Here is an 11887-nt window from a genome sequence, read left to right on the forward strand (position 1 = left end):
TAATACGAAGATATACAGAATTTCTTATTTTCATAACAGAAATCAGTGTTCAGTGTTCAGAAATCAATAATCAGTATTCAGTAGTCGGAAATCAGAAGTTTATCAAATAAGCACTGAGCACATTCGTGAATTTCATGGCTAAACAGATATCAGTCCCCTATATGTTCTCTCCTCTAAGGGGTGAGGCCAGTAATCAGTAATCAGAAATCAGTAATGTTCAGAATATATATTCCTAACATTAGTTCACTAAGTTTCAGTGCTTCGAAATCAGATAACAGGATTCAAGAATATACTTTGCTTTAAAACATAAATCATCAAACAGTTTTCAAGATATTTATACATAAGCCCACTTACAGTAATTTGCTGGAGAGTTTCGGTTGAATTCTGGAATAGGCTTGCTCTCGCTACTGCTTTCTACTGCCCGAAAATAAGCACTCTTTTATCTCAAATATTTCAAGTGATAATTCAAGATTTGTGTAACACCAATTCAGAGGTTGAGGGTGCTATTTATAGGCAAATATTCTGACTGTTAGCTTCCCATTTAATGGCCATAATCTGCCATTAACCATCTTTATTCCGTGATAAATGCTTCAGTTACAAGTCTAAGCTGAATCAGTAACTGTCTGCTGGAATTCGCTCTTCTGCTGCTAGAAATTGCTGCTAGAAATTGTCTGCTGGATTCGGTCTGCTGGATTTTGTCTGCTGGAAAATGTCATCTTCTGAAATATGAGTTGCTGCTGGAATCGTTGGCTTCTGCTGAACTTGGCCAACTGCTGCTACTGCTGGAATTTCAGGTTCTCACAAAAGTGACCCAAGTAGTTCGAAGAGTATATATGGTGGTTAAGTTAGTTTATAATACTTATTTCAGACCTAGCTATATATAGGTTTGTTCAAATTAAATGATAACTTTGGAAAAAGTCCACATGGGGACAGAAGATATTGGTGGGCTCTTTTCTTTCTTAATTTCAAGAGAACGACAAGCTGAAGCATGCGATGATTGAGTACGGCATTATGCTTTCGGTCGTCCTTATAAATCATGCTATTTTGATTTTTATATTGGAATAATAGTTCCACTATATATATATATATATATATATATATATATATTATATATATATATATATATATATATATATATATATATATATATATATATATATATTTTGTTTTTCTTTTTGATAATTCTTTATAAATGGTTAAGTAAATTATAAAAAGTTAGACATGCATTTGCCTAAATTATAAAAAAGTTAGACATGCATTTGCCTAAAGGCAAAAACTTGTGTTAGACGATCTCAATGATCGTATTTGTGAGACGAATCTTTTATTTGGATCATCCGGCCATGAAAAAGTATTGTTAAGAGTATTACTTTTTATGTTAAGAGTATTACTTTTTATTGTGAATATCGGTAGAATTAACCCGTCTCACAGATTAAGATCCGTGAGACGGTCTCACATGAGCCTCACTCCTTCTTAATACAAAATTACTATTTTATTATTCTTATTGATGTTTATAAACATTAAATTTTTCCATTTTTATTTAATGTAAGAAAGATCTTTAATTTAAAAATCACATTAAAATATAAAAGACTACCTACCAATAGCCATTTCATTGGCAACATATCACAGTCCAGTTCAACGTGCATCAAAGACCTTCGAATGTGAAGGAGCACGATGAATGTACGTATTAAGGCCGACAGCTTGTACAATTATAACTATAGTTCAAACCCAAAGCCCATTAAGAGCCCACGTCTCAAAGGCCCATGGGCCGTGCCAAAATGGTTACTTGATTGGGTTATATTATATGATAAATTTCCAGCTAATATATGAGACATGCAATTAATATAATTGATGACTTTGAGGCGTGAATTCATTCTAATATAATTCTGAGCCAATAATTTGAAATAAAATCCACACAATTGTGAAAATTTTATTAGCAAGAATTTGTGTGACACGGCCTCACGGGTCGTATTTTGTGAGACAGATCTCTTATTTGGGTGATTCTTTAAAAATATTATTTTTTATGCTAAGAGTATTACTTTTTATTGTGAATATAGATATGATTGACCCGTCTCGCAGATAAATATTAGTGAGACCGTCTCACAAAAGATCTACTCAAAATTAGCCCACAGCGTGTTCTAGTGCCTGGTGCAATCGCGAGAAACCAGCAACGACCATCCATTAGAAACCGAGTAATCATGCACGCTCGGCATGTCTTAGAGAAAATTGCAATATTTTTCATGTATGTGTACATGTGTTTTTTTTAGCAATTTTAGTCATTCTAAGTTTTTATACTTGTTAGTATTCGTGCGGAAAATAGACTAAAATTACAATACAGATAAATAAAATTAAAATTAATAAAGGATAATAATTATATTAACCAAAAATCGAGAGATAAATTATGTAGCAGATGAATGTTGTAATGTTCTGGCGGGACTTAATTAAGAAGATTGTGGTTAAGGAGATCAAAATTGTTAACAAATCACATGAAAAAGATAGAAACGTAACAGCATGTGCAAGCCGATCACGCTATTTTTTTTAAAACAATCATCCAAATCCAAAGATATATTATGATCAATTAATGCATCTTTGTTCCTCAAGTGATTGTCTTTGTTCATGAAGGTATGTTACATAAGATGGAATATAATTTAAAGTACAACAATTATAATATATCAAACTTCATGGGTTTTTAATTATTGTCCACTGTTTTATTGGACGAATAGTAGACTATTTGGCAGGTTACGTCTCCTTTAAGATTGATGTACGTGTGTGCCTCTTAATTAGCCAAGAAATGGCCTCCAATCAAGGAGAGCTAGGTGCATGAGTAATCTCCGGTCATTCAATATGCAATCTCCTGGGGACCATTAACTTTTTTGCTTCCCCACGAGAGCTGGCGGAGACCATTTGCAGCTCGAAAATGAAATGACCAAAGGTATAAACAACATGATCGCTCGCTAGCTCTGTCATGTTTCGATGTTTGTACCTTCCCACCACATTCCCTCTTATCCAACACTTGTTGTTTTCTCGGGAGAAACCCACAGTTATTGTTTCTTCGGAAACCTGTGGACAATATGTGTTATCCTGTATTAGTACAGTTGGTTTCACGTAACTAACATAGATAAATCCGAGGACATTACTGTCATCCAAGAATATCGCATGTAGGATGAGCTAAGGAATTTAGGAGAAGGAACCTATATGCTTACAACTTGATCATTGAATGATTTGGTAAAATGGTATATATCCAATTATGGTAATGATAATTGGGTACCCAAGCATATTGGGATAATGAAAAAATACCCATCTCGAACCCAATGATGTCGGGTACTCAGTAAATCCAATCTTCTTACAATAATCGCTGGGATACCCGTATAAAAGCAGTTACCCCGTATTTGTTCTAGTCGGGTATCGGGCACGATACTGAATGCTCACCCTAGTTAATTTCCCTCGTCTCCCGGTGGATTAATTACATCTTGAGGAGAAGATGCTGGACACCAAGAGTGATGAACCTAGTTGACAAGATTTTAAATATATTATCTGAGGCTGTCGTGCTCTTCTTCTGCTGGATTTGTGCTTGGATACTGGTAGCATTGGGGGGGTATGGTTTGAGCAATTTTCTGCGTGGGGGCATGTGGTCCGAACAGAGCTACTTGGACCACAGTACTGCAATAATAACAGCCAATGAGAGGGACAATCCATACATTGATTGATTCACTCATCTTGGGACCCCTTAAAGTTACATTGATATTGAAAGAAGGAGCGAGGACTCGAGAAAATTAGGTGATTGCATATATAAATTCTACGTGGATCAATTCTAGCAAGCCAGGATCATTGCTCCTTTGTATATTCTTATTACAATTCGTGCCATGTTCAAGCAATTATCTCGTTATTGTCCTTAAGTTCTTCATTGAGAAAAAAATCTTTATATCAAATCGTATTACATAAGTTACCTTTATCTCTGATTACTGATATTACGGTGTTACGCACTTGAAAGAATTTTGAATTTCAGTTTTGCTCGTTCTTGCAAGGTACATGACAAAATGCAGATTGACTCTAATTTTGATTGCACCTCGTACGTTTAACTTCGGACCAAATTTCATTGGTTGCTTCACGTAAAGTAGTAACTAATTAAATGTGGATTGATACATCTCGATCATATTAATAATATGTAGCTGTACTGCAACATTCCTAAGATAAATAAAAAATTCTGAAAATTATTTATTGCAGTAACATTGGATGTTGGAATTTTTGTATTTACTACTTCTCAAGCTTTATGTGATTGATTTTTTTTTTTCTCTTGAATTTTCGTGTTCACTTTTAATTTTGTAGAGTATTTAATATTGATTATCCTTTATTATTATTATTAAGAAATTATACATTGTAGTGGAATATTTTACTATCAATTGACAGTTTTTTTAATATTATTAATTCGATGAAAATGTTGACAAAATTTGATGTATTTCAAAAAATAAAAATAAAAATATAGTTATTTCTTAATTCTTATTCTCTTAATTCTTTCTTTTTTCCTCTTATTTTGTTTTGAACATGATTGTAAATCAAAGTTTGTACCCATATATAATTGAATTATGACGTCGGAACGAATGTCATTTCTTAAAAATAGAAACTACGCAAGTAAAAAAATTTAATTTATATTTTAGATTTACTATATAAATATGTGTTCATATTTCTCACCATATGAACTTCTATTCTTTGGTTTTAAATAATTAACTCGTTTGTTTTGTTTATGAATATGTATTATTTATTCATTGAATTTTTTTATTTTGAGACATAATTATCCAACATCTTTGAAGAAAAAACTTAAATTATAATTATTTGATTTAGAATGCTGCATAACCTAAAATATAATGCAACATATATCAGTTTTGAGGTTGTAGTGTTTGTCATTTTTTTTGTGAAATAATAATATGGAAATAACAAATTTTTTTGTGAAATATATAAATACATTGGGACATGAAATAAATTATAGGTATGTGAGCGTATAATATTGGATTGAAATTTTTTGATGATTGTAAATTATCTTTATATGTCGAAACGAGAGAGTTGAAAACTTATTTAAGTATTAGTTTAGTTCATTTATAGGAAAAATAAATGTTTAAACTAAAGAGAACCTTAAATAACCAAATAAGAAACCTCAGAAGTTTCATTTCAATGGTGGTGAAAGATGTCGAAAAACCAAGTGAGATTTAAAAATAACAAGATGAAATAAGATGTAGTAAGACCTGAAGTGTGAATGACTCAAATAAATAAAATGAGAATGTCATTAGAAAAAACAAGATAACTATCAAAGAGATTAATCAACATCAAATCCAACGATGAAAAATAAACATGGAAATCAGATATGATGATGTGATTGCTGAATTTAATCGAACAAAGAAGCACGAAAAATAAAAAAAAAAGTTAAAAAAGATATTGAACGATTCAAAAATCAAACAAAAAAAGAATGGAGAAATTAAATCATTGTTGTTTGAAATGATAGATAAACCATGAAATAATATTTTTCATTGAATAATTTGTGAAAATAATTATGCTTCTACATTAATTTTAAAATTTACGACCAATATTTATAGTACACTCAAATTCGTTATCCACATGCAACGTGTTTTACTGTTAGTATATATAAATAGCAAAAAATGCATAAAATTTTAGTCGCATTTTGTCTTTTTCACACTTTCATACCGAACTATTATGACTTGACACTTTTATTAAAGTGTGGTTCTCTTCCTGAAGCAATGAGCCACTTCAGACAGCAACTTTAATATTATATGATAGAGCTAGCCATCCATTACTTGTCAATTTCTCTACTTGGATCCATATACTAAATATTCGATAAAAACTAAAAAGTTTTGGTTAACAAATTCGAACACACACACTTTTAGTTATCAATGTTCCTAGCTAGGGTGGTCGCATGGAGCACGACGTACGTAGTTACGGTGCATTCCGACTTGTCTATTACATATCGACAGTATTATTCCCTTTGTAGTCTAAACTATTATTGAAATATGAGAGATTTATTTAATTTGATCTAGAAAATAAATATACAAAGTCCAATTTACGACAAGAACATATATAGTTTAATTTAATTTTTAAGCATGCCAATTATTACGTCAAGATGAGGTACAGTGTGCATGTGCATTAATTTGGGGGAGACCATTATTAATTAATTAAGAGTTTGAATTAAAATAATTAAACAATTGTTCATAATCGGGGGATATGATAAAAGTGAATAATTAAAATAGTCTAAATCAAGAAAGTTGCGTGCGTGCAAGACATAGTCTCACGTGCCTGCCAATATTATATACATACATGCATAGTTTTGTTAAGTAATTAATTATTTTTGTTAATTAAGTTTAAGTGAATGGTACGGCACGTACTTACAATAATTATATTCACATATTTTTATTTCTACGAATTATAAATATCTATGTATAATATTTATAAAAATAAAAATATGTAAGATCTGTAACGTCTCATGGACCTACTGATCTTTTGGGTCGACAATCATATCTCTTAAAGTATTATATGCAGTAGTGGTGCCTATAAATATGGTTCTGTCCATACTAAAATTTTAAACTCTAAAATCTTTTAATTTGATCTACCCGAGAGTAATATCATATTATTCCAAAATTATACCGAATATACATACATGTGGCTCCACCACTGATTATATGTGCATTACTCAAACTGTTATCTCATTATTGATCGTGATAATTGATACTCATACTTTAAGAACATATATATTTGACCTGGAGTTATTATGTTCGATGTTAAGAAGACAAAAGAAACCTACCGTCAGAAATTGGATAACATCGTGAATAATATACAGTAAAATAGCGTGAAAGATATGATTGTACGTCCAAAAGCTCATTAGGTCCATAAAATATTACAAGATCCACCAAATTATCGATTAAACATATCATATAAAAACATTAAAAAATATTCCTTTAACGTAACATAGAGGTTGCCCAGTTGAAAGCAAGAGCATTGTTGCACGTTCAATCATATGAGGAAAGCTCGTTGTTTCTTAAAAGCACATCACTTCAACACGACTTGCCAGGCAAAACCCCGCTGCTTCCCACCACCCACCACTTTCTCGTAATAATTATAATATGTGTTTGGTTGAGTGGATTAAACAAGGATAGATTAATAGTCAAATATTTATCGTTAAAATTTTAAGATGTTTTAATAATCATTTTGATCTGGTTTAAGATTCAATTTTATGGATAACTATTTGATTAATAAAATTGGATCTTAAACCGGGTCAAAATGATTATTAAAACATCTTAAAATTTTAACGATAAATATTTGACTATTAATCTATCCTTACTTAATCCACCCAACCAAACACACAACTAGGTAATGTTATTTAATCACATAGCCCGAATCCACCCAACCAAACACACAATAGGGTAATGTTATTTAATCCACCCAACCAAACATCTTAAAATTTTAACGATAAATAACATTAGGGTAATGTTATTTAATCACATAGCTCGAATCGAGAATCAGAAAATGTTTATAGTAGGTCTTTTGTGAGACGTGTGCAGTAAGAAAAAACAATTATGCTCATATTTATAATAATAAGTAAATTTTTTATATAAAAATAATATTTTTTTTTATTGATGATCTAAATAAAAAATCTTTCAGACGATGATTTTTATGAAAAATTTTTGTCCGACACAATTCAATTATAAGTATGACTTTTTAAAGATTATACTAGCTAGTACACGACATATCACATCCTCAAGCACAATTCTTATCTAGAATTACGCAATAATTTAATTATAACTGTGATTATTTTACAATAAATTTGTTAAAAAAGATAAAAATTTAGAACGCATTAAATCACTAAATCTCCAAGTACGAGGCACTGTTTAACAGTTGCATCGAAGCTCTAAAACCTCGTCCTTTTCTTTTCTTCCCATCTGCCCTCAGTCAATCAGTCAGCAGAGATGATGTTTCTCGTTTATTACCAAGTTTTTTCACTCCCTCCAAGATTCGTTTATTTATCCACAAAATATATATGAAGATACCTTGCTCTATGCGCACTGAATAATTATTGATTTGCTCCCATTTCAGTGATTTCATTTTCACGTTTCGTCTTTTTCAACTTTCCCGCTCTTTGTCAGTCAAAGTGCAAAGTTCTGTCTTGCTCAAGGATAACTTGTGCTTTTATTTACTTATTGTTATTTATTGTTATTATTATTTCTTGGAGATAAATGGGATTCTGCTGTTCTGTTTCTTGAGGAGAAGTTGGTTTTCTGCATGTATTTGTTGCAGAAACTCGGAGTAGATGAACAGTAGAGTTGGCACCATTATTAATTCCAAGGAAGCACCTTTGTTTCCTCAAAATGTGAGTTTTGTGTTTATATTTTACGGTCTTGAAGTTTGTCAGCTCTCTCATGTCAATGGGAACTGTGGGTATTGATTACTAATCTTGGTTGTTTTCGATCTTCAAGAATCCTTTTTGTTGCTCAGTAAATGATAAATCTGAATCTTGGTAGGGGAAGAAAATGGAAATGGAGGGAGGCAAATTGAAAAAAGCGGACAAAACCAGGGCGAATCGGCGGCGGTCAGCAAGGGAAAGAAAAGTGGCCTTATTAGAAGATGTATGCTCCATTCTCAGAATGAAAGCTGAATCTTGGATAAGATTTAGCCAATTTTTTTTTATCTGTTTTGTGTTTGTGTTTTGTTTCTCTTTCTGTTCTAATTTTAGCTCAACATGACAGGTTGATAATCTGAAGAAGAAGCTGAGACATGAAGAGAATGTCCACAGAGCTTTAGAGAGAGCTTTTAATAGACCTTTAGGAGCTCTGCCTCGTCTTCCTCCGTATCTCCCTCAATATGTAATCTCATTTTTTTATTCTTGTTCGAAATAAGAGTCGAGATTCTGATTAAGAGGGTGATCGTCATTTGATCTTGGTCGTGCTTCGACTGGTTATATTTACTTGGAGTTCCTAGATGAATTGGTTATAGTAACTGATTTGATGTTTGTGCATTATATTGCAGACACTCGAGCTTCTAGCCGAGGTGGCTGTGTTAGAAGAGGAGGTGGTTCGGCTAGAAGAACAAGTGGTGAATTTCAGACAAGGCCTGTATCAAGAAGCCGTCTGCTTGTCCTCCAAAAAGGGTGCAGATGATCTGAGATCATCCTCGGGAAAAAGGCACTCAAGATCCTTGTCACAAAGTGAAGCTAATTTAGGATCAATCGTTGCACGACCTGTTCCTCGTCTTTCAAGGAGTTCTACTGCTAGAAAATCCGACGGTCTCACTGATATTGCAAGTTTTTGCTCTGAGATGACAAATGTGAAACAACTTCGGAATGTTCTGGCTTTGAATTTAGAAAATAGGTTCATAAAAGAGAATGGATCGTCGCCAGATAAGAAGTTTATGGTTATAGGCACCCCTGTGAAGAGGCAACTAAAGAATGACTCAATAAATAATGATAATTCCCTTAAGATGCAGGTATTTTATTATTTTGAATTCAGACAGGTAGGACAAAACTTTTGCAAAAGGTAAGACTAATCGAAGACTGAGGGCTGAACGATATGGTACTTTGCTGCAGAATAGAATTGTAGAGCAAGCACAGGAGAGCTCCACAAGTTCTGATGATCATATGGAGAGTGAGGCGAATAAAACGTCTGCGGAAATCTTGAAGTGCTTGATCAGTACCTTTGTTAGATTAAGTTCATCAAAAGGAAAAACTATGGATCTGGAGTCCTTTTCTTCTCTAGAAACAAGTGAATTTGGTGAAATTGCCCTTGAATCAGACTTCCGAGATCCTTATTTCAATTCTTCTTTATTGAAGAAACAAGAAATTGGCGCCTACAAGCATTTTTATGCAGTGGAAGCTGGTTCATTTGATCCCAACAAGAAAACAAATGCATCGTTTCTGATTCGTAGACTTAAGTATGTACTTAACTTATTGTTTCTTGTTGGTAGCGTAGAAAAGGGTGATAATAATTTTTTCTGTTTGCATAAAATTCAGGATTCTTCTTGACAAGCTAGCCTCTGTGAAGTTGGAGAGTTTAAACCATCAGCAGAAGCTTGCTTTCTGGATAAATGTGTACAATTCATGCATCATGAATGTAAGCCACCCCTACTCGAAAACAAACTTTTATGGATAATAGGATGATATGCTGCAATTCTTAGCCCTTTTCAATATCAAAACATCAAATTTTCAGGCATTTTTAGAGCATGGAATACCCGAGAGTCCAGACATGATTGTAGCTCTGGCACAAAAGGCAAGCTTTTTCTTCACTTTGAGATGAAAATAATTGTATTTAGCTAGCACATCACTTCCATTTTGTTCTAAAATTAAAAGAATCATTATCAAGTAAAACAGTATGATGTATATTTCCATCAATAATGAGTTCATCCTGAGCTGGTATGAGTATCATGTTCAAGGGCAGACCTGATGTGCTAACGCTCGTAGTCGTCCCCCTCAAATGAAACAAAAATCAATTTTTTATGCTTTCCCTTCCTAAATGCGCCAAATCGGAAACTAACAACGATTCCTGCAGGCGACAATAAACGTTGGGGGATTCCTTCTAACTGGAATAATGATAGAACACTTTATCCTGAGACTACCATATCACTTGAAATATGTAAGTTTACTATATCATTATTTCATAACTGTTTTTATGCTAAACATTCAGTATTTCTGAGAGATTCAACAGTTAATTGCTTCTATAAAATCTTTGAATAGACATGCACAAAAGCTTGGAAGAATGAAGAAATGAAGGTTTTCAAAGCATTTGGTTTGGAATGGTCAGAACCTTTAGTCACATTTGCTCTCTCCTGTGGAAGTTGGTCCTCCCCGGCTGTAAGCTCATCATCACTCCTGTTTTTTAACTAAAATCGTTCTCTAAATTTCTACTGACTGTATATATTAATGAGATTCGCCACAACTTGTGGTGAAACGTGAAAGCACTTAAATGACTTTTCAATTAGTATTTTTTCTAGCAGTATGGAGTAATTAATTTTCATAGAACAAGAACGGATACATATCAATTGCTAGAACAAGTCATTGCATAGAATGTAGCTTATGATTCTACGACGGAGCATGATAAAAGGAGAAAAAGAACCAATCTATATAGTAAGAAACACTATGAGGCCACCAGACTTGCAAATGGGATGGCTATGTTGTCTCTTATCCATTTATCGGGTAGGTTCGAAACTACTTAGCCAATTCAACTATCTTTTTCACAGAATGGACCATATACGAACTAATTCCTGACAAAATCCATTATGCAGAGTCGCGCTTACACGTCCTATAGCTATGTCCACGCTCGCCCCGGCACTTTTTATTATGTTTAGCCGTAAACTCACAACTATGGTTGTTTGATGCACAATTTCTTGAATCTTTTATCAGGTGAGAGTGTACACTGCATCTCAAATAGAGACAGAACTGGAAACAGCCAAAAGATATTATCTACAAGCAACTGTCGGGATTTCATCGACAGCCAAAAAGTTAATAGTTCCCAAGTTGTTAGATTGGTATCTTCTTGATTTCGCCAAGGACTTGGACGCACTACTAGACTGGGTTTGCCTACAACTACCGGACCAGCTCAGGAACCAAGCAGTCAAATGCCTTGAGGCAAAAGGGAAAGAGCCACTCTCAAAATTAGTTCAATTTTCACCTTACAACTTTACTTTCCGGTATCTTATATATATGCCGCAAACGAAAAGCGTTCAAGTTAATGTCTAATTTTATTAAAGATTTGAGCTTTATGGGTACATGTCTATTATATTCTTGGATCGTGCCTAGGAAAATTAATACATGTATACAATAATCTTGATTTTGGTAGAAATGGGGATGTATGTTTCAATAAATGGGGTTAAATTCATTCTTTTAGTCATGAAATTCGAATAT

The 11887-nt window shown here is 33.1% G+C and overlaps 1 protein-coding gene across 1 annotated transcript; it reads left to right on the plus strand.

Moving 5' to 3' along the window:
• Positions 1-7903: 7903 nt before the first annotated feature.
• LOC140806178 (uncharacterized) lies at positions 7904-11869 on the plus strand. The gene is made up of 10 exons (XM_073162682.1): positions 7904-8365; positions 8517-8621; positions 8742-8858; positions 9022-9477; positions 9578-9921; positions 10001-10100; positions 10197-10256; positions 10536-10619; positions 10721-10837; positions 11387-11869. Exons 1-10 carry the CDS (start codon positions 8306-8308, stop codon positions 11720-11722), a joined length of 1779 nt encoding a protein of 592 aa, XP_073018783.1. The 5' UTR covers positions 7904-8305; the 3' UTR covers positions 11723-11869.
• Positions 11870-11887: the final 18 nt, after the last annotated feature.

Source organism: Primulina eburnea, chromosome 11 (genome assembly GCF_022965805.1).
Source record: "Primulina eburnea isolate SZY01 chromosome 11, ASM2296580v1, whole genome shotgun sequence".
NCBI lineage: Eukaryota > Viridiplantae > Streptophyta > Magnoliopsida > Lamiales > Gesneriaceae > Primulina > Primulina eburnea.

Coding starts and splice junctions, on each gene's coding strand:
- LOC140806178 (XM_073162682.1), top strand. CDS start 8,306: ATGAACAGTAGAGTTGGCACCATTATTAATTCCAAGGAAGCACCTTTG. Junction 9,478..9,577: donor ATAATTCCCTTAAGATGCAG/GTATTTTATTAT, acceptor ACTTTGCTGCAG/AATAGAATTGTAGAGCAAGC. Junction 10,838..11,386: donor GAAGTTGGTCCTCCCCGGCT/GTAAGCTCATCA, acceptor ATCTTTTATCAG/GTGAGAGTGTACACTGCATC.